Source organism: Prionailurus bengalensis, chromosome D4 (genome assembly GCF_016509475.1).
Source record: "Prionailurus bengalensis isolate Pbe53 chromosome D4, Fcat_Pben_1.1_paternal_pri, whole genome shotgun sequence".
Lineage (NCBI taxonomy): Eukaryota > Metazoa > Chordata > Mammalia > Carnivora > Felidae > Prionailurus > Prionailurus bengalensis.
The window spans coordinates 89,214,534-89,237,421 of record NC_057359.1 but is presented as its reverse complement, the minus strand read 5'-3'; the positions used below and the strand labels follow the sequence as shown (position 1 = coordinate 89,237,421).

General features: G+C 56.9%; 1 protein-coding gene across 3 annotated transcripts; it reads right to left on the bottom strand.

Annotated features, from left to right (window-relative positions):
• Window positions 1–1,979: 1,979 nt before the first annotated feature.
• On the bottom strand, window positions 1,980–21,479 carry AIF1L (allograft inflammatory factor 1 like). 3 transcript variants are annotated; one of them, XM_043565653.1, is made up of 6 exons: window positions 21,331–21,479; window positions 21,117–21,178; window positions 10,335–10,401; window positions 7,835–7,876; window positions 4,603–4,765; window positions 1,980–2,160 (listed from the first exon to the last, which is right to left on the bottom strand). In XM_043565653.1, exons 1-6 carry the CDS (start codon window positions 21,359–21,361, stop codon window positions 2,073–2,075), a joined length of 453 nt encoding a protein of 150 aa, XP_043421588.1. In that variant the 5' UTR covers window positions 21,362–21,479; the 3' UTR covers window positions 1,980–2,072. The 3 variants fall into 3 exon arrangements, with proteins under 3 accessions (XP_043421588.1, XP_043421589.1, XP_043421590.1); XM_043565654.1 differs by lacking the exons at window positions 21,117–21,178; window positions 21,331–21,479 and adding an exon at window positions 20,073–20,096; XM_043565655.1 differs by lacking the exons at window positions 21,117–21,178; window positions 21,331–21,479 and adding an exon at window positions 13,548–13,570.
• Window positions 21,480–22,888: the final 1,409 nt, after the last annotated feature.

Below are 22,888 nucleotides of genomic sequence, written 5' to 3'. Positions count from 1 at the left end.
AGGGAGAACTGTTTTGCTGGGGGTTAAACTTCAACTAGGCTTGTGCATTTGAAGCAGCTCCTTAGGCTGAGGATCAGCCAGTCATGGCCAAATAATCTTGCTCCTGAACTGGTTGAGACTAGTAGATTAACCCAACTGGGCATTTCCCCATCCTCCACCTGCTCCACTCCCCCAAGCTGCTCTAAGGGCAGGCCCTTGATTATGGGTCACTAAGGAGCTGCAGGGAGCCCACACTGGCTCCCCCCTCCAACAGCACCCAGACGTTTCCACTTAAGGATTGGTGAAGACTTCTCCAAGACTCTTGGCTCAGTCTCGGGCCCAGGACTGCAGTGCAATCACCCCATAGTCCCCTCTTTCTTAACATTCAGCTCACTCGTCGTTGCCTGGGTCTGACTTCCCCACAGGACTCTAAATTCTATGAGTCTGTCCAGTTCACTTCTGGGTCCTTGGCTCTTGGCCCATAGCAGGTGTTTAATAAATATGTTCAATGGATGAGTGCATCTAAGTCCTGAGTGGGCGGTATAAGGGACTCCGGAACACATGGGGTCAGGGCTGGGGTCCCTGCTCAGCCAAGATGGGGCTGAAGGTTGACACCTTCCTGTATGAGTTCTGAGAAATGGCTTGGCAGAGAAGCTCTAGGGAAGGCAGAATTGGAGAGCACCCTGGCCCTCACCCAAACCCTGTTGCTGACCTGGAGGCACTGGGAAAGGTGAGTCCTGGCCCAGGGCCTTCCTCAATCGTTGACCTAGGAGATTTCCCCTCTCTGCACCTTCACTTGTTGGCATCACTGACTGAGACAGCCCAGGGCAGAGACGAGGCATGGGCATGGCATCTGAACACCTGGGTTCCAGTCCAAACTTCCGTCTCCCGATTAACCCCTTGGCAAGGCACTTAATCCCTGTGAACACCACAGTTTTCTCGCCTGTGAAACGAGAGGTCCGGTCCAGCTAACCTACAGAGCAGATCAGGGTCCTAAAACACTGGGAGTCCATCACAAGGGACCCCAATCCAATCCCCAAGCTCAAAGTTTTGGGATGGAGAAAGGGGTGAGAGGACAGGCACATGTCGGGACAAAGTGGGGAGGCTTAAAGCTTATAATACGTGGTCAATAAATATCTGTTGAATGACTACATGGGGGAATGAATGAATGAATGAATGATGTAAGGCGGTAAGGCAAATGGGGGGGGCACAGTCAGGTTTCAAGCAGATTGGGATCAGAAAGGCAACCTTCCGTTTCTCAGCTCTTGGCTAATTTAGTGGGGCTGACTTTTTGCCATAAGTACTCTATTCCTCCTTTTCCTATCCTGCTGCCCTCAGCATCCTCCCCGAAAGGTGCCACCAGACTGAACTGACACCTCTCCCAAGGCCCCTCGCCTCCCTTCTACCCCCTTTGCTGCCCCAGCAAAGGGCAAGGGGGCTGCACTTTCCCTCTGAGCTGCCCATAAAGGTGTGGCTGCAGGCAAGGCCTGAGGATTCCTTCTGGAACCTTCTGGAAGGGCTCAGATTGCCAAGCCGCTCTCCCCCTCTCTCACCTCCCTGAGGATGAGAAGTGTGGACTGAGGCGGAATCAGCTGGGGAAATGGGACACTGAGTGGCCACGCCCTAGACAACCTAAGAGCACGGAACCACAGAGCTGTCCGAGGAAACCTACTCCAGGGCCTTCCGAGAGTGGGCTGTGGTCCTCACCAGGGCCAGGCCAGCAAGCCTGGACTTAGCTCCAAGACCCTGGAAGGACGGACTGTGCCGGCTCCAAACATGAGGACCACAGCCTTCCAGGCTCCCCGTCCTGGCCCTGCCCCCTCCAGTTTTTGGTTTGATGTCAGCCCTTCTGCACAGGGAAGGGGGGAGGAGGGAAGAACAGAGGGAGGGTACCAAGGCTCAGAACTCCCCGACCCAGAGCCCCTTGAAGGCAGATAATTTGTGCTTTACAAAGTGATCACCGGTTCTGCTGATTAAAAAAAAATAAACAAACGCACAAAGACCAAACAAAACCAAGAAGACAAATCACAATGAGTCAAGAAGGGCAGCAAAATTAGGGGGGAGGAATTGGGGGCAGGTCCAGACGGGGGTCCTCAGGGCAGGCTGGCAATGTCTCTCTCTGGAGGGGGACCAACTGGCTTGGGGCTGCTCTCGTTGGCTTTTCCTTCAAACATCATGACTCTGGTTTGGAAGATGGAGAAAAAAAACCAAACAGGATTAGGATTCCTTCCCTCATCGGGGGGAAGATCATCCCCGCCCTCGGGTCTGTAGGGTCCTCAACAGAATGCCTTTGCTCCCATTCTCCATGGGATCTTCTCTGTGTGGAAGGGGTGGCTAGCCCCTTTTTCGCAGAAGAGAAAACCAACGTGCAGAGAACTCTGTATTCTAAGCCATGCGTCTTCCCCTAAACACGCTCCCGGGAGGAGGCAGAGCTAGGCTGGGCCGTGGCTCTGCTCAAAGCCCCTTCAGGTGTTCAAGAACCTCCCAAGCCTTCGGGGGTAACATCTAGGAGGGGCACCTGAGTGGCTCAGTCGGTTAAGCGGCCGACTTTGGCTCAGGTCATGATCTCGCGGTTCGACGCTGAGCTCGAACTCACAAAGCACGAGATCGTGACCTGAGCCAAAGTCGGCCGCTCAGCCGACTGAGCCACCCAGGCGCCCCTAAAAACTCAACCCTCAATTCCTGCCTTCCCCACCTGCGCTGCCCCTAAAGCAAACAGCAACGTCACTCGGTGACTCGGACCCCAGACAGATCAGAATCATCTGACTCCTTGTTAGCCTGTACACGTCCCATATCTGGGCATGGAAGCAAATCTTCCAGTTCTGTCTCCCAAATCATTCCCGATTCCCACGGTTTCTTGCCTACCTCCTCTGTACCCTCTCCAGGCTGAGTGGCCTCATCTCGTGCCTGCACAGTCTCCCTGCGGCCACTCTCACCCCTACCGCAGACAGAGGCTTTTAAAAGTCAGCCCCAAGGTGCCCGGGTGGCTCAGTCAGTTAAGCGTCTGACTCTTGACATTAGCTCCGGTCGTGATCTTGAGGTCGCAGGATCGAAACCTGCATCCGGCTGGGTGCTGAGTGTGGGGCCTGCTTGGGATTCTCTCTCTCCCTCTCTCTCTGCCCCTCCCCCACTCATGCTCTTTCTCTCTAAATAAATAAATAAATATTTTTTTAAAAAGTCAGCCCCTAGCTTAAAGTCATCCAACGGCATCCCTTCACATTAGTGCCAAGTGCTAAGTGGGACCGTGACCTACAAGGTCCCGTGTCTGCCCGTCTCTGCAAACTCATCTTCACTCACTGCGCTCACTGATGGCCAGACACACTAGCCTCCATGCTTTTCCTTTAAGCCCACAAGCACAGTTCTGCCTCAGGACCCTTGCACTTGCTGTTTCCTCTGCCAGGAATGCCTTTGCTCAGATCTTCACATGGCTCATCTCTTCACATCTCCCTCCTTTGGGGCTCTGGTCAAAAGCTGTCTTCCCAATGAGATCCTCCCTGTCCACCATCCCATCCATTTCTGTTCCTCTCGTCCACTTTATTTTTCTTTGTACTACGCCATTGCAATCTGGCGTTTCAGCTTTCTCGGGGTGTTGATTTTGTGTTTGTCTGCCTCTTGTCATGAGAATGAAGCTCCACGAGCCCAGCAATTCATGTGTCCCCAGCGCCTAGAATAATCCTTAGTACATAGCTGGTGCTCAGCAAGTATTTGCTAAATTAATACATGATAAATCTACGGAGTCACTGGGTAGACCAGTACCCGACACGCAGTAAATGCACTAAATCTTAGGTGTTTTCCAAAAACATCAGGCCTCCTGCTGGCTGCCATCTGGCCTCGCAGGTGCACCGCGGTCTAACCTTGATGGTTGTCCCGCCATACCTCTTGCCCCACCCCACCCCACCCCACCCTTAAAGCTCTGCGGCCTGACCCGTGGGCTCATGAGCAGTCCTTCAGCCTCCCTGGGCCTCAACCTCCCCCTTCATGACAAAAGAGCTTGGTATATTTTCATTTGTACGTTCAATGCAAGAGACTCCCCAGGGAATCTGTCTGTAGTGCTTCTGTGCACTGGGCAGAACCTATGAAGTGTGATTTGGGCCACCACATGCTAGGTGGTTGCCATCAGCCAGTACCGGGCTGGAGGCTTCGTATGTGTTATCTCATCAGCCCTCAGGACGACTTATTATCCTCTCTCTCTTACAAAGGAAGAAACCGAGACTTGAGGATCTAAGGGGATTTGCCCAGGGGCAGTTCGGGAGCAAGTAACACCATGGACATTTGAACCCCGCCTCCCTTGGGAGCCGGTTGCTAACTCTATGATGCTCTCAACAACCCCGGCGGGTAGTAGAATCACTTTACAAATGAGGAAACTGAGGCTCAGAAGGTTTCCCAGTAGATTTATCGCTGCCGTCACCACCACGGTTGCGGCTTACTGAGTGCTGACTCTACAGGAAGTTCTGCTACAGGCGAACCCTGCCTGCAAGGTACACGTTAATGTGACCGTTTGACACATAAGGAAATCGGGTTCAGAGAAATTAAGAACCTGGTCCAGTACACCACCCAAGGAATTCTCTCCGCGCAACAGTGACTTTGACTTCAGGGGCCCCAGGAGAGGCGGGCGGTACTCACAGCTTGAGCACAGCCGACCGCTTCCCCAACATCATGTTCACGAAGTCACGGTAGGAGATGGTGTCGCTGACCCCACCTGTCACCTCTGAGATCATCTTTTTCATCTCCAGGTGGGTCTTGGGGACCCCAAGCTTCTCCATCATCCTCTTTAAAGACATCAGGTCTGCCGGAGGAGAAAGCAGATCCGTTAAGTGGAGACAGGCTATGGGCCAAGCGAGGAAGCTGGCAAAGCTCCCCCCACCCCCCTGCCGGCCCCACCCCGCACCCACTCGAAGGAGCCCAGCAGGTCAGCCCCTCCCTGCTGAGAGGGACATGCCTTTCTCCTCTGGGGTGAATGAGCCCATCATGCCCTCCCTGCCCTCTTTGGAAACAGTATAGACTAGCGGTTAGGGACATGGGCATCTAGAATCCAACAGACTTGGGTTGGAATCTGCCTCTGCTCTTCCTGGCTGTGGGACCTGGGGCAAACTACTCAACCTCTCTGAAACTCTGCTCCCGTAAGTGGCAAAATGGGTCGATGGGACCATTTGGAAGGACGACGTGCGAGAAGTATCCGGCACAAAGCAGGTGTTCGGTAACAGATTCTTCATTCTGTCACGTCCGCGGACCCCCCGAGGTGAGGGTGAGCTGTCGCCCGCCGCTCCCGCTACCCAGGAAGTCACTGCCCCGCAAGGTGGGGTCAGGGAGTTGACTTGACCCCAGGCATGGAAAGTCACTCTGCCAGGGGCCCGGTGGCAGCTTCTCTCTACCTGCCACTCCCACCCAGAGGTCCTAGGGTTCCGCCTCGCTGGCAGGGAGAGGATGCCAAAAATATCCTGCAGAGCAGGAAAACCAACAAAAGAATAAAATTCAAGAAAAACAAGGGAGGCACCAAAAAGTCACTACTCTCTGCAGAATTGCTGCCCCTGACCTTCCGGCTCCCAAGGTCTTAGGCAATTTCCTTCAGATTGTTTTGTGAACAATGGGTTGGCAAAGGCTGGTGGCACAGAAGTGGGGCAGGGGGCCCCACTTGAGGGCCAGGGGAGTGGTTCGCCAGCTCACCCGAGAGCAGGGTGGGCAGGACAGATGCCAGACCCCTAGGTGCCAGGATGTCCAGGGCATTTCAAAGAAAACTGGGCAGCACTCTGCGGGGAAAAGTGAAAGGTCTCCCCCATGCTGCTGGCCAGACTCTGAATTGGCAAGATCTTTCTGGAAGGCAATTTGGCAAGATGCTTCAAAAGCCTTTGACCCAGAATGTCTAATTCCTGAGATTTACTCTAAAGAAATAATCGGCGATGTGGACAAAGATTCATGCACAAAGATGCTCTTCACAGGATGATTAAAAGTAGTCAAAATTGGGGGCGCCTGGGTAGCTCAGTCGGTGAAGTGTCCCACTTTGGCTCAGGTCATGATCTCACGGTTCGTAGGTTCGAGTCCCGCATCGGGCTCTGTGCTGACAGCTTGGAGCCTGGAGCCTGCCTCAGATTCTGTGTCTACCTCTCTCTCTGCCCCTCCCCTGCTCACACGCTCTCTCTCTCAAAAATAAATAAGACATTAAAGAAAAAAAAAAAGCATCTTATTTCAGCCCAGGTCACGATCCCCTGGTTCATGGGTTTGACCCCTGGGTCGGGCTCTGTGTCTCCCTCCCTCTCTCTCTGCCCCTCCCTCACTTGGGCTTTATGTCTCTCTCTCTCAAAAGTAAATAAACATTTTTTTTAAAAAGTGCTTAAAATTAGAAATTGTCTACATGGGCAATACTAAGGCATTGGCTGAATAAATTATAGGCCTTCCCTGCAACAAAGTATTATGCACCCATTAATTATAATTTCAAAAGAAAAGCTAATCATATGTCAAAATACCCACATTATATTATTCTTTGAAAAAAAATCAGACTCTAAAATGGTATAAAATAGCATTTGTGATTAGAACTGAGGATGGAAGGATGTAAACCAAAAAGTTTATATTCTAGGAGGTAGGATTGTAGGTGACATTTTTGTCTTTGTGCGTTACTATGTTTTCTAAATTTTCTTTATCATGAAAATGCATTAATTTGATAACCCTAATTTTTTTAAGTTTATTTTGAGAGAGAGCGTGAGCGGGGGGGAGGGACAGAGAGAGAGAGTAGGAGAGAGAGAGTCTCAAGCGGGCTTTGCACTGTCAGCCGCAGAGCCTGATGCGGGACTCAGTCTCACAAACGGAGAGATCATGACCTGAGCCAAAACCAAGAGTCAGACACTTAACCGACTGAGCCACCCAGGCAACCCTCCCCCCACCACCATTTTTTTTTTCTAAAGAAAAATAAAAGATAAAAATATTTAAAAAGGAGGGGCGCCTGCTGAGCGTCCGACTTCGGCTCAGGTCATGATCTCACAGCTCGTGGGTTTGAGCCCCGGGTCGGGCTCTGTGCTGACAGCTCGGAGCCTGGAGCCTGCTTCGGATTCTGGGTCTCCCTCTCTCTCTCTCTGCCCCTCCCCCGCTCACGCTCTGTCTCTCTCCCCTTCCAAAATTAATAAACGTTAAAAAAAAATTGTTTTTAATATTTTAAAAGGAGAAGGAGACAAGACAGAGGACGGGTAGAAACACTGGCAACAGCAGCAGCACTGAGCTCAGGCCAAAACAGAGGCGGGAAGCCCGTTTGAGAAACAGAGGCTGGGATCTGGACCCTGGGCCTGCCACTTAACCATCCCGTGCCCCAAGCAAGTCAGTTACCCTGCTGGGCCTCAGTTTCCTCATCTGTAAAATGGTCATAGCATTCCTAGCGATGGTCAAGATACGGTCTTGAACCTGAGTGCCACGGGACAGGCGTTTGCCACCCCCCACACCTGGACCACACGATACAGTAAGGGTCTGCTGGAAGACAGGAAGCAAGGCCCACAGAAGCACGATGTCAAAGGCAGGACAGTAGACAAAGGCAAGGACGAAGGAACTGCCAGCGCCCTGGACCAGGGCGTCAACAGCCTAAGCATCTCCAGCCCCGGGCAGGCGTGAAACCCTCTACCCTGGGTCCCCCCAGCACCTGGCATGGGAGCCTGAGGTGTGAGCAGGGGTGTGGGCGGGAGGGAAGCAGAGGGGAGAGGAGCCTGGGGACAGTGGGTCCAGGGCAGAAGTAAGACCAGCTTGTTGGCCCGGCCCACAGGGAAGTTTCCGTGCGTGCCCCTCACGCACACAAGTGGGTCAGTGGGGCTCTCTGGACCCCACACCCTCCACCCACCGAACACCCCCCCTCCCCCAGCACACCCGAGGCCTCACTTACCAATCTCGCCCTCATTGTTCAGGTCAAACTCCATGTACTTCTCTGGAAATCACAGAGCAAAACCCGGCATTAGCTCAGAATCAGGGTCACCCCCCTGGAGGGTCCCAGGGGCTCCCCTGAGGGAGCCCACACCAGCCTCCTCGGGGGACTTGACGTGAGTCCCATCATCTTAGCCATTGTTTCTGGAGGGAGAGCTCGCCCTGCCCACACCCCTCTCCCACAGGCGCCACGGAGAAAGGTGCTGGGGGCCACTCTGACCCTCTGCTGAGGGGGCAGCTGCTTCCTCCCCGGTCCCCCCCCCCCCCCCCCCGCCCAGCCTGCGCTGGCTGCATCTGAATCACATTGGCAACAGTGACTAGAATAGAATAGGTTCCCAGGCCCTGAGATACAGATTCAGTGGGTTTGGAAAAGGGTGGGGAGGGGGCAGGAATTAGTATGGTTTTAGGGTGTCTCAGGTGATTCTGATGGGCAGTCAGATTTAAGGAGTCCCTGTGGTTCTGAACCTTCTGGGGGGCTGTAGGCACCACTGAGAATCTGATGCTCTCCCAAGAGAAACGCCATAGATCTGCCCTTGACCCAAAGTGGCACACACAGGGTCCCGGGGTACACAGACCCTCCCCTAAACCCCCCTATAGACCTTGAGTGACGCCTCCCTGATCAAGAGGTCCCGGGAACCCCCAACAGTAAGGGAGAATATGCAGGGCAATGAGGCTGGTATCTTCTAACGAGGGCAGCGTGTGGCCCTGGGCAGGTCACCCCCGCCACAAAACCGCAGGGCCCTCAAGGTCTATTTTGCACTGAACAGCCAGCATGGGAAGCCCAAGGTCTTCCCGGAAGGTCCCTGTGACCTTCATGAGCGCCTGCCCTCCAGCCTCTTGGGCTGCCTCTTCCTCCCTCACCTCTGCTCCACTCCCACTGGCCCTGCTGCCTCTGGCCCATCCACCCCCTACCCCCCCCACACCCCACTCCTGCTGGGACATACTGGCCTGAATGTTCCTCCCAGCTATTCTCAGGGCTCCCCAGCCTTTCGGGCTGGTCCCTGCCACCCCCCCACAAAGTACCTACCCCATCTGCACGCCCTGCATTGCCTTTCTCTTTGCCATACCCTCCCCCGCTAGCCTCTCCCTTGGGCAGGGCTCTCTGTGTATTCCCCATTGTAGCCCCAGGCCTGCAGGGGCCCTGGCACGTAGTAGGTGCTCATTTGGAGGTCAAATGAGTGAATGATTTGAAAACCTTCACAGCCCCTTTGCTTCCAAGGTAAGTTCCTGTGGTCCCACTCTGCCCCTATGGACCCAACCCTCCATCCCAAGGAAGACAAGGAGAGGAGACTTCTGTCCCTCCTCCCAGAGCCACCTCCCCGGTACCCAGACAGAAGGGAATGGACTGCTCCTCCTTTGCGTGGCTCTCTTTCGGGCGGCGGGACAGGGTGTGTCTTTGTTCTAGCTTTTCTTTTTGTTAATGTCAGGAGCCCCGTTGCATAATGGTTCAGAGCAGGGGCTCTGGAAGGAGACCAACCGTCGGCGGTCCGTGTGACCCCACGCAAGCAAGCCCACCTCTCTGAGCCCGAGTTTCTTCATCTGTAAGTTCAAGCCCACACCCGTCTCCCTCCTGGCCGAACTGGGATGAGTTGGGGGGAGCGCCCAACACAGCATTCCAAGTGCTTCCCCCAAGGTCAACGCTCAACAAATGCTTCGCCATCAGTGTCCTGCCTCAGGACAACTAAGCTGTGGGCAGCCTGAGGAGCACTTGGCAGGCTCTCGGCCTCGGAGCAGGGAGGATGCCCACACTGCCAAGACTTCAGGGGTTGGGGGGGGGGGTGTAGAGGGAAGGCGGCCTCGAGGATATCCGCCGAGGTCCTCCAGCGGCCAGGGCTCCCTGCACACCCGGTGCATCTCCCAGGCAGGAAAGGTGGGACTGTCCCGCTCCTTATGTGCACGGCTCCTCTCCTTTCGAGCCGCTGGCCAGGAACCAAGCGCCAGGGCCCGGAACAGAGGGACCTTTATGCCGCCCCCTCCCCGCGCGGGCTCCCAGGCCCTGTTTTCTTTTCATCCCGTGCTGCTGGGATTCAATGGGCAGAAACTCTGCCCCCTGCCCCACTGTGGCGACACAAACGTCCATTCTGCGCAGGGGCTCCCGAGCCGCTCCCCCGCGGAGGGGAAAGGCAAGGGCTGCTACAAAGAGCTGATTGTGTGCTGGGGCCCCGGGAGCAAGCAGGGCCTGGACAGCGGCGGACGGGAGCCAGCCTGAGCCCTGCCTGCCGGGCAGCTGGGGGGAGAGGGGCCAGGCTGGGCCCGCGGCCGAGGGTGAGGGGCCTGGGGTGGCGTGGAGACAGGTGGAGGGGCCCGTGCCCGCGCCCACGCCCCCCACCTCACGGCCCCCTGGGAAGGGGGCGTTCTGGAAGAAACGGGGGCTCAGCCTGGCTCTGCGGGGTAAGGAATCCTACGTGCCAGGGGCCAGCCCAGCTCTGTCAGGGAGGGTGGGGCAGACAGCCCCAGCTTACCTTTGAAGGCCGCGAGCTTTTCCACCAGGTTCTCTTCATCACTGTACTTCTGGTCACACAGAAACTCCTTGAAAGGCAAAAGAACAGTGCTGAGCGCGGGGTCAATGGGCAGAGCTCACTGACACGTAGGCCCATCGCCCTGGTGCCTGCTCCCGTGCCAGGTGGCCGGGCTTGGCCAGGCAGGGCAGGAGGCCCCAGTGTTTGCCCTGGCCTCCTGTCAACCCCTCAGAGACAGATCTGCAGTCCACGCCGTGGGCAGGAAGTATGCTCAGCAGCCCGGGGTGCCGCCCGGAGGGCCTGCCCTAAATACCTTCAGTCAGCCTCCGAATTACCAGTGTGGGGAACTGGGCCTGCCCCAGCAGGGCACCCCAGCTCCAAGGTCCACGGAGCCGCGAGCCCCAAAGGCAAGCTGCCTGGTTCTAGCATTAACTCCTTAGGGACGTGACCCCAGCATATGAATTCCTGTCTGCCTCTCGATTGCTTTATCTGACAAATGGGTAGCATTATCATAGCTACTCCTCCAGTTTGTTAAGAGCCGCCAAGGAGCGTGTATGTATGACTCTGGGAAGACAGCAAGTGCTCAATAAACAGCACCTCTTGTATGATTAGCCTCTGCTCTAGCCTTGGGAGGTCACTTACCCTCTCACCTGTAAAACAGGGCTACCGTCCCCTCAAATGATGCCTTTCAGAACCAGGTGGGGGGGAGGGGCCTGTGGGGGGGGGGGACACTAACATCAGCCTCCAGAAGGAAACACCAACCTGCACGATCTCTTGGGATCTCCCAGTGGGTCCAAAAGTTAGTTACTATTATCGCTCCCATTTTACAGATGAGGAAACTGAGGCGCACACAGCCAGAGCTTCAAGTTAATTTCATCTCATGAACAGCCTGCATCCTTCATCCCAACACCCAAAGATGGGCGGATGGCAGGCATGCATCTGGCTTTAAAACAAAACACGACAAATTAGTAAGTACCTGTTTGGCCAGGTAGCTTACTTGCCTTGTTGATCTTCAGGCAGCCCTGGAGCCTGCATTCAGGGAAATACTCCTGTCCTCTGGGAAAGCGGAGGCCACGTACCCATCCTAGCACCAGATTCTGCAAATCCCCTCTCCTCTCTGGCCACCGCTTTCCTCATTACGGAGCAGATCGAACACGGGCACGGGACCTCCACTCATTTAAGGGACCACAGGGTATACAGCTCTGTTCGAGGCACCAAGGGAGCAGGTGAGGCCAAAGAAATAAGGTCCTTATCGTTAAATTACAGGAAGCTCATGTTTAAAATGATGTTAAATGGGACGCCGGGGTGGCTCAGGGGGCTAAGCATCCAACTTCGGCTCAGGTCATGATCTCGCGGTTTATGAGTTCAAGCCCCGCATCAGGCTCCCTGCTGTCAGCAGAGAGCCGGCTTTGGATCCTCTGTCCCTCTCTCTCTCTGTCCCTCCCCCACTCGTTCCCTCCCTCCCTCTCTCTCTTTCTCAGAATAAATACATAAACTTAAAAAATAAATAAAATCACGTTAAATATTATCTAGATCAATCACTCAATCTGCTTCTAAATTCCCGCTGTCATGCCCCACTAACTGATGACAAAGTCTGTTCTTGTATGTCAGGGCTCAGGCAACAAGTCTATCTAAGCACGAGGCAGAATATGATCCCTTCCAGGGTTCAAGTTCCTCCAAATTAACTCAGCCCCCTTTGACAGGGAAGGAGACACCCACCTGCCAGTGCGGCTCCCCTTGTTGGTTCTGGGGGCTGTCCTACCCCTTGAGCTCAATTTGCTTGGATCCAGATCCCTGAACGGGCTCTGGCTGGTGCAGGATTCCTGCTTTGGGCAGGCACTGTGCTAGCTCACTGAGGTGGGAACAGCAGGGCCAGAGAGGTTAAATCACATGTCTGAAGTCCCTGCAGGTTTGGTTTGGAACCTGAGTCTGTTGGACCCCAGGGTCTGTCTCTGCCTCCAGCAGCCTCACAGAGGGCCACCCCAGGGCCCCTGGTATGGCTTGGCCACAGCTTCACATCGGACCTCGGTACCATGTGCCACGCACGGTCTTGCCCCCACTTAGCTGGAGCTCTGACTGTCTCTTGCAGCCTGGGAGGCTCTCCCCCACCCCCGGCTGGCTCGGTCCAGGACTTCTCTTCCTCTTGGCTCCCTCTCCTAGCTCTTTTCCACTGCTCTTTTCCCCAGTCCCATTCTCTGCCCAAAAGTAGGACAATTACCTCTTGTCTGTGACCCTGAACACACCAGGCACCTCCCAGGGTCACAGGTCCTATTATCTGCACAGCAGAGGGACAAATAGGTCCGTGGTTCCCAGACTTGGGGATAACGCAGAAGAAAACATTTCCCCCCAAAAAAGTTAGAAATAAGGGGAGGTGCTAACATAGACCTGCCAAGGTTTTGTTTTGCCAAGTAGAGACTTTAAACAATCACCACTGACTGTTGCCGTGACTTCAGCAAAGGACATTTCGTAAAAGTAATCTCGGAATTTTTAAATGGAACCCATTTAGCTGACGTTCGGTTCGCTGCCTGGCCCCCGCGTTCCCTCCGCTTTGCCATTTCAGGAACTGGAAAACCCTCGTGGGGAGGCAGAAGGGCACGGGCAACGCCCAACATCCGGGAGCCCCTGGCAAGAGACCTGGGGGCCCTCCCCGCTCCCACATTCTGGTTGACCAGAAACCCTGCGCCAGCCAGAGCCTGTCCGTATCATGTACCAACCCCCTCTAGGGATCCAGGCAAACTGGGCTCAAGGCTCGGACGCGGTCCCTGGTCTTGGAGACAAATCGCACACAGACGAACCCAGGACCAGCAGGGAGCGATTCTCGTTCACGGGGCCTGACCCGGAGCCGGCAGGTGCAGCAGCTCTGGGCGTCCAGATTATTGTCTCGGTGATAGAGTCGGTTTTCTCCTTAGTGCTTATGACCGCGTGACAGGCTGTCCCACTGGTTCTCCCCCCCTCCCCCTCCCCCCCCACTAGAGTGAGGGCCTCCCCCACGCCAGGCTCGCTCCCACCTTGGGAACCGTCTGCAGCACTCGTCCGCCCCCATCTGCATGGCTCTCTCCCTCAACATCTTCACCCGTCTGCCCAGCTTTCACCTCCTCCAGGAGGCAAATCCCATCCATCCTGTCCACTGCGGTCCTCAGCCTCCACTCTCAACCCGCTTTCTTCCCGCACATCCCTCCTGTCCCACGGGAGGAACCGCCTCCTAACACAACTTACAACGTAGCGCTTATTCAGGGTGCTGTCCGTTGTCCGTCTCCCCCTGCCACAGAACAGGTGCCCAGTAAATTTTTGCGGGCTGAGAGAATGGAGACCCAGCGAGGACAAATGACGTGCGCAAAGCAGCACGGCTGGCAAGTGCCCGAGCTGGGATTCAAGTCCACAGTGGGGGCTGTCTGGGCTCTTTCCCTGCTGAGCTGAGGAATCAAAGTGACCCGAGAAAGCGGGTGTTGGAAAGACGCCGGGAGGAGGCAAGCCTTTGGCCAGAGGTTCCAGGAGGACGTCTTTACTGTCTCATGCCCCACAGAAGCCTCACACACGGCAGTGCCCAGCATATAGTAGGTGCTTAGGAAACATCTGTTGAATGAATGGAGAGGCCTGGCATTTAGCCCAGAATCACTTTCTCCACTTGGCAGAGCAGCTTTGCAAAGGCGTATGCGTGTGATACAAGACTGGAGGGGCTCAGGGATTAGAATTACACGTTTCCTTAGAGCCAAAAATGACAAGTGCCCTGAGCCACAGAGTGGCCAGGGCTGGGACAGGCAGCTGACCCGCTCACGCGTGGGCGGGCAGCCTTTGCTGAACCCGGGCTTGGGGCAGCTGGGAGGACCATGCCTTCGGCAGGGCGCCAGGGAGGAGGCAGGTGGGCAGCAGAAGCGGGAGTCCCAGGGGCGGGCCTGCCGGCTCCCACCCCAGCTCCAAGCTTTGGATTCTTGGTCCCTGTTCATGCGCAGCCCACAGCCTCCCCACCTCCAGGCGTCCTCCCTCTGTATCCTTGTCCGGCCTCGGGGCACAGCCATGTCCGGTGGGCAGGCACCCTATGTGTCCACACTCCAGGACCACCCCCCGCCACCCCCCCCGCTGCCCTGACTCTGGATCCCCAGACAGAGGAGAAAGAGACAGAAGCCACCGCAGATGTTTAGAACAAAAGCAAAAGGAAAAACAGACGGCAAGCTGGAGCCAGAATGCCTGGGATCGAATCACTTAGTAGCTGTGTGAAAATTACTTCATTCGTCTGTGCTGTGGTTTCTTCATCTGGAGGAAGGAGAAAAAGATCTCGTAGGCTTGTCCCGAGGGGTTGCAGTATTAAAACCATAAATACATGTAAAGTGCTCATACAGTGCTTGGCACCTAGTAATTACTAAATAAATGTTAGCTGTTTATTCTTGCGATCTTCTAATATTTATATCTGTACAATCTACTTCTAACCCCCACAGCTCATCATCCAGACCATCATCAGCTATTAAATAGATTAGGAGGCAAACCCCCTTCCCACCGACTTAGGCTGGCTGTGGTTGGCTTCTCTTTCCCTTTTCCGGGTATTCCCATTGGATAGATCGGATAACTGAGGCCCGGGGAGGTTGCTCAAGGTTACAAAGTTTTAACAATTCGAGCAAAGTCTGTCTGCCTCCCTTCACCAGCCCAGCTCCCTCCTTGCCCCAAACAAGAAGAGGGTGTCCTGGCCACAGGCTTCTGGGCAAAGAAAGTCAATACTGAGCGTTACCTTTCCTCTTGGGCGGCTGCGGGAGGTTATTCTGGAGGCCAGGGAACCATCCTATAGCCCTCGAGGGGGACGAGGAGGGTGGGTAGATGCATTACTCCACCCCCGGCACCCTCTCCCACTCCGACCCACTGTCCCAAACGACAAGGTTATCCAGCTGCACAAAGTGCTGTCAGGACCTCCAGCCATAAGGGGTGCAGGGGGCTTGGAATGAAATGGTGGCCCCGTCAATCCCCGGCAAAGAGTCAGAAACCACAAGTAGGCAGGAGCGTGGGGTCAAAACTAGGAAGCTTCCAGCCAGACGGTCACGCCTCAAACCAGAGTGTCCACGGGCAAGGCCCAGGAAGGCGGCAGGATTGTTAAAACAACCACAGAGGCAGAGAACCTGTAAGGGACTCCTCAGAGCATCCAGCCAGTTCTCTTCGTTCAACGGCTGGGGAAACTGAGGCCCCAGAAGGGAAAGGGTCTTGCCTCAAGCCACAATGGCCGGGGGACCCACATAAACGCTCCTAGGTGCGGGGTGTGCAGGGCAGAAGTCACAGGAAGGGAGGTGGGATCAGGTTGACTGGGCTCAAATCCCAGCTTCAGCACTTCTTAGCTCTGTGGCCCTGGGCAACTTGCTTTACTACTCTGGGCCTCAGTTTCCTCATCTGTAAAATGTAATCATAATGATAGAACCCTGCCCCCCCCCCCCTCAGTGGGTCGGCATAAGGATTAAAAGAGCTGACTGCAGGGGTGCCTGGGTGGTTCAGTCGGTTAAGCGTCCGACTTCAGCTCAGGTCATGATCTCACACTCCGTGAGTTCGAGCCCCGCGTCGGGCTCTGGGCTGACAGCTTGGAGCCTGGGGCCTGCTTCGGATTCTGTGTCTCCCCCTCTCTCTGCCCCTCCCCTGCTCATGCTCTCTCTCTCTCTCTCTCTCTCTCTCTCTCTCTCTGTCTCAAAAATAAAATAAAAATCATGCTCTCTCTCTGTCTCAAAAATAAAATTAAAATTAAAATTAAAATTAAAATTAAAAAAAAATAAAAGAGCTGAGTGCATAGGAAGAGCCCGGACTCCTACATGTAAGTGTTAACAGTTATGTGTTTGGGTCGCCCAAACTCAAGCCACACCAAGAGATTAGGTGTGAATAGGGCAAAAGCAGAGACCTACCCACAGCTCTCTGTCCCACATTGTGCCACGGAGTCCTCCTGGTAAGCCTTGACCCTCTGGCCATCCCTATTTGTCCCTGGACACCCGGCTGAACCGGCAGGGATGGGCCATCCACACGGGACAGAGTGTTCCCATCTCGGCCCCAGGGGACGGCGCCCACGGCCACACCTGCTCACTGCTGCCTCGCGGTCGTCTACAACCTCTGATGCCCATCAGAACCTACCACCCATCCCTGGGATTCCCATCTGCATACTCATGCCCGGAAGGGAGAATATCCAAAACCAGCAGAGGTTGGCAGCCCCCGCCGCGTCCGGGCTTCCAGATCCCTGCCACCTGTCTGCCCCGCCCCCACCCCCTACTTAACTCTCTTTCTGGGCTGGTACCTCTAGCACCTGCTCCCGGATACTTGCTCCTGGCCCTCCGGGCTTGTCTTTATGTATCAGCCGCAGCAGAATTTTGGGGCGGGCAGATATCACCATCTGGGAGGCCATCCAAGGAGCTGGTGGTTGAAACCCTGGGCGAAACCCCCAAGGACAGGCAGCACCATACTGGGCCGGGCCGAGATGCTTCTGACGCAACCCACGGGCTCTTAAAGGGCCAGGCCGGCCCGGTGCGTGGCAGGAGGCTGTAATGTGCACCCGCGAGGACAGCAGGCTCACGTTCCCCTCAGCAGCTTTGGGGCCTCACCCGGATGCTGCATCCTGGCCAGCAGCAGACGGGGCAGCTGAAGAAAAACACCCCACCGACTTCACAAATGAAGCAGACCCTACCGAAATTCTATCCCCGGCTTCCTGTGACACGGCCACACCAAGGTCGAGACCGGCTGTACCTGCGGGGACACTGAATCCTCAGCGGCTCACGTGGCCGCTTATCACCATCTCCCTTATAATATATTAAGGAGGAGCAAGAGAGACCGGTGCCCAGAGATGCCAGCTGGGCACATTCGCCTGGGCAGGGACAGGGTGGCATTGGTCAGGTCTCAGAGGCCCCCTGTCGCTGGGGATACATAACCCCTGGGCACAGACACGCAGCCTGCTGTGTCCAGTTCTTCCCAGTACAGATGGTACCCGGGTTTGGAAATAACCATCAGGCCCCTAAATGCTATAGGGAATGCCAAGTGCCCTTCACTCGACCCAGGAGGGCTGGGGAAGGCGGGACAGTAGCCAGAGATCCCTATCGCTTAAGCAGGAGCGGCCTGTGTCACAGCTAGGCCACGGCCACCTGGTGGACAGCGTCCCGGGCTGGCCACGGGTGCCGTCTGGAGTCAGAGTCCCGGCTCTGCCACTTCCTGGCCGGGTGACCTCGGGCAGGTGACTTCACCTGGCTGAGCCTCCGTGTCCTCATCTCTAAAACCTGAGTAATCCCTGTCCCCCGGGGATGTTTATAGATCCTTGCTGCACATCTGGGTAAACAAACGCTCTGCCCGGAGGAGTCACTGAGACGATGTATGTGCAGCACTGTGCACGGAGCGAAGGCACAACCCAAGTCATTAGCTAAAGATCCTGGCCTCTGGCCAGTTCGCGATGCAGTCCTCGCTGCCCTCTGCACTCCTCCTGCTCGGTCGGAAGGATAAGGGCACTCTGAGGGGCACCCATCCAGCCCCATCGCTTCTCTCTGTCCCTGTGGGGAAACTGGAGAGACCCTGTCCCGTTGCCAGATAAGGCCAGGCCTGGCTGGCCCGGGGTCACCTGCCATGCCTCCAAGGCACAGGGAATGTCAGCTATGTGTGGGGGTGGGGGGGGTGGGGGAGTGGGAGGTGCTGGCACGTCCCGCCCGCCTCAGTAGTGCAGAGAATGCGCCCACAAGCACGCGCACTCACGCACACGCGTGGCAGAGACGCAGGGGCTATCTTCAGTCTATGCTGTTTAAACCCAGGCGGTTGACTCATCCCACCCACTCCCCCGGCCCCCCAGTCTTGTTTTCTGTAAAATGGGAATAGGCATCAGAGTGAGTGTGCAGCGAGATGTTGCCTGAAGTGCTCCTGGAACACTGCCTGGCACATGCCAAGTGCTCAGAAAATGATCAAGAAAACTAAAGCAGAACCAGGAAAAAAAAAAAAAAGTGCACTTCTATGTAGCCCCGCAGGACCTCCAGGTACCCCCGAGTCTCCTTCAGTTTTTTGCTTCTGACCCTTATAACAGCAATCGCTAAGACTGAGCTGCCCTGGTACCCCTTGGGAGCTGGCCCAGCCCGGGGTGGGGGAAAGGCCCCAGAGGGAACTGGGATGTTGGCCCAGAGAAGCCCCCAGAACTGCCAGCCAGGCTGGGCTCTGCCCCAGGCAGCGGCCCCAGGGGTACTTAAGCACATGCAACAAGGGAGTTACGAAGCCCCATCCTCCATGCGTCCCCGCTTCCGCAGGGCCACTGGGAAACTGCTCGGGCCAGCCCCCCAGAAGCTCTGCTCCAATGGGGCAGTGAAGCTATACCCCCAAGCAAAGCAATCCGAACGGCCAAGGTTCCCTCTAGAATCCGCCCACCCCAGGGAACTTCTGCTGCGGTCATGGTCGTGGGTGGAGCGGACTCAGACCCTCAGACAGAGCGACTCCCTCAGAGTCTGCAAAGAGCTTCTGTCTGTCTGCTCATCTCCACTGACTGTCCTAGGGACTCGGAACAGAGCAGGGATCACTGCTCCCTGAGTTGCAGGCAGGGAAGACTAAGGTCCCACCAGATGAAAGGGTCTGTCCCAAGCTGCGCAGCCAGCAGGGGCTGCGACATGTCACAGACCCTGCCCCTGGGTTTGCCCTCCCCGCGTCTTAACGCGCCAAACAAACCGATGATAACAATCATGACAGCAGCCGGCTCTCCCGTGTGCTTTCCATAGATTATCTCCCTGAAAAATCATGACAATGAACTACCACTACCTCATGCGGATGGCCCAAGGTCAGAGAGCCAGCGAGCACTCTGCCCACCCCTTCATCCCCACTCATGACTCCATACTATGGGGTCATGCCGCCTTGACCTCCTGGGGTGGGAAGCAGCTCAAACTTCTGGTTTGATCCTGGAGTCCCCTTCCTATGGTTTGATCCAGCGGCCCAACAGCAGCCTGGGTTCACATGACGTGGTTCAGGATAGCACGTGGGCAGGTAAAGGAAGCTAGTTCTGCTTCTGTGTGACCTGAGCCAGCTGCCTGCCCTCTCTGGGCCTTGGGATGCCAAAGTGGTTACGTGGACCCTCCTTGCTCACCTTCCCCGGTCCCAGCACTGTCCAGATCAGCCCCTGAGAGCCACAGCCCCTGACAGCCACAGCCCCACTCCCTTCTGAGCCAAGCCCGTCTACCTCCCCAAACAACCCGGTAGCTTACCCCACCCCCCACCCTGGGGACTGGCATGGAAAGTCCCACACATTCTCAGCTCCTCTGGTTTGTCTGACTGTAATCGCTTCTCCCCCATCTCCAGTTGTCTCTGGCTCAGGGTTCGGCTGGCTGTGGGTGGATTCAGCCAGCCTGGAACCCGCCCGGCCGAGTGGCCCAGGGGGCTGTATGAGGTCAGGGTTCCAGGCTCCTGTCCAGAGGGCAAGAGCAGCCAAGACCAAGGGCGGGCTGGCTGGGGAGTAGTCTGGAAGGTGGCCCAGCAGCTTGGACCCCTGAGAGCCCCAGCCAGATGTCCAGTCTCCCTTTTAGCTGTGCTCAAGATGGCACCCGGAGGCAGGGCAATGATGACAAAGAGGAGCCCAGAGTTTACTTGGAGGGACCCTGGGTCCCCAGAGCCCCGCATGGGATTCCTACAGCCAGTGGAATGAAATCAGACAGGCTGCCTAGTTCCAGGCCCTCCAAAAAGAATCAAGGAGGGAATCAAGCCCCAGCGAGAGGAAATACTACCCCCAAGAGGCAGCCCCTAGACCCACCTCCACACTGCCTGGACCCCGATGACACTCACCCGCTTCCCATGCCGGGACTCTGAGCTGGGCTTGGACCTTGGGTGCCCAGCCGCTGAGGGAGCCGGCAGGGGGAATAGCTAGTCTTGTTTCGGTGAGCCCGTTAGGAGTGAATCTGGGAGACCGCCTCGGGGAAACAACTCTGGCACCGTCCACGACGTCTTCCCTCCTGGCAGGTGCGGGACCACGCACACTCCGCGCCTTGCCTCAGCCAGTCCTCATGGTGACCCCCACTCCGCCCTGAGAGCCTTTGCTGATCACCACAGAGCTGGTCCGCGATGGAGGCCAGGCCTGAGCCCAGGTCTCACAGAACCCCAAAGCTAGGACTGTGCTGCCCTTGAGCTTTGGCCAATCCAGGCAGGCCCTGACACTTTTCCTTATCTTCTACGATTTACATGCTGGTTCCGCAAACGTTTACGGAGCGCCCATTGGGCGCCCAGCCACAGTAGGAAGGATTTCTTTATAGAAATCCACCAGGGCCAATGAGAAAAGCATCAAGCCCCTCGGAGAAGCTTCCCTAAAAAGTTGGAGTGAGAAAGAGGTGTGGAGTGGGGGCGGGGGTGGAGCACTGGCCTGCAGCCTGGACCCCCGGGTTCTAACGGGGGTCCCTTGTGGACTCTGGACTTGCTGTGCCACCTCGCCTCTCTGAGCTGGGACACATGGGGGGGGAGGGGGGGGTCCCTCCTGCGCCACATCCTTGCAGCTGGTCCCAGGCGGGCTTCCGGGGAGCCCCGGCCCCCGGGGGCACCGGAGCTCCTGGGCGGGCCCTACCTCCCCAGTCTAAGAGTAACGACTTGCAACCCGAGCCGCGGGAGGAGGAGGGGGAGGGAGGAGGGGGAGGGAGGAGGGGGAGGGAGGGGGGGGAACCTACCTGGAGGCGGGAGGCACAGGGGCAGGGGCCGAGGGAAGGAATTGGGGGAAGCCCAGACGAAGGAGAGAGGGGGTTGAGGCGGCTCCAGACACAGCCTCGCAGACGGGGGCGGGCCCCGGGGGGCTCTGGGATACTCGGGGGAAACTCGCCGGCCGCCCTGGCGGCGCGCGCTTACCCGGTTGATCTCGGCCAGCCTCCTCTCCTGCCGGGCTTTGAGCAAGCCGAACGCCTTCCCTCCTGCCGGAGACAAAGAAGCGGCCCGGGAAGCGTGGGTCTCCCCGGGCCCCGCGCGGCGGACCACGCCGCGCGCTCCGCGCGCGCAGGTGGCGGGCGGGGGACTCCGCGCCGGGGAGGGGGCGGGGCAGGGGCGCGGGGACCGCGGCGCCTACCTTGGAACCTGTTGCCGAGCGCGACGGACATGGCGAGCGCGGGGCTCCTCCCGCCGGCTCCGGGCTGGGCGGCCGCGGCGAGGCACGACGACGAGGGAACTGGCGCCCGGTCCGAGCTCCGGCGGCGTGTGGCGGCCGCACCGAGGGGCGGAGGGATGGCGCGGGCGGCCGGACACACCCCTCCCGCCCTCCACCCGCCTCACCCCCGCCCCCCCTCCTCCCCCCCCCCCCCCCCCCCCCCGTCCTCCCGCCCCGCCGCCCGGCCGCCGGCATCAAAGCGGCTATTATACGGGGCGCCGCGCCCGCCGCCCGCCCCTCTGCTGGAGGACGCGGAAAATGCACAGCGCGGGGCCGCCCGTGAGCGCCTCCCTGCCTGCTCCTCCCGGGACCTCGACCAGTCCCTTCCCAGCGCCGGGCCGCGGTTTCCCCTTAAAGAAACTTGGGGACCATCTCAGTACGCACTTGCTGTTGGGGTGGCCTCAAGGATCCGATACCGTCCGGGCGGGCGGAGAGCCGGCGTCCACCCGCCGAAGCTGTTAAGTCGCCGCGGCCCTTTGCGCAGCACGCGCTCGCGGAAGGCAGGCCAGGTCTTTATTTTTAACCCTCGGAAGAAAACTATGAAAGCTTTCAGGCCGTTTTGTGTGTTTGCTTTTCTGTTTGTAAATGACACAGTGTCACTAGGACATCAGTGATACCTGAAGTCAAGTCGGGATGCTTTCCTGTTTTGTTACTGAAATCGATTATTTCTTTAAAATGTTTTCGCTTGAGAGAGAGTGTGTAAGTGGGGCAAAGGGGCAGAGGGAGGGGGAGAGGAGAGAGAGGGAGAATCCTAAGCAGGCTCCTCACTCAGTGCAGAGCCCGATGCTGGGCTGGATTCCACGACCCCCGGATCATGACCTGAGCCAAGATCAAGACTCCGTGGCTCAACCTACTGAGCCACCCAGGTGCCCCTGAAATCCATTTCCTGGGCACTCACTGTGGCACACAGCCACATCAGTACAGGATATATTTATGTTATTTAATTCTCAAAGTTCTATGAAATTGCACTGGCTGTTCCCGTGTTACAGAAAAGTCAGGAAGCCGAGGCCTGGCAAGCCCACTGCGATGATAAATCAAACCGCTGCCTCCTGGAAGAGTGGGGCTCAGGGTGCAGGAACCGGGGACTAGTTAACAGGGAGGTAATGAAGTCTCGCGTCCGAATCAGGACATTTCTGAGAGTGAAGGGTGGCAGCCACAGGCACAAACAGGGACTGTCCTGGGCAAGACGGCACACTTGGTCACCAATGATGCCCCCCCCCACACACACACACACAAACACACATCCAAACACACACAAAACAAGCATGTCCCTGGGGATTGGATCTGGGAAACCTCCTTCCTCACAGACTTGCTCTGTACGTCTTGACCCCTAGGGTTGGGATCCTGGGACCAGCTGGCCATCTTTTCTTCTGTTTGTCCCTAGGGGAGGAAGTGGCCAGGCTGTCCCAAGGGAGGGGGCAGGACAAAAGGGAATGTCCCAAGGTGGGCTAATGCCAAGGGCAGCAGCAGTTCAGGACCC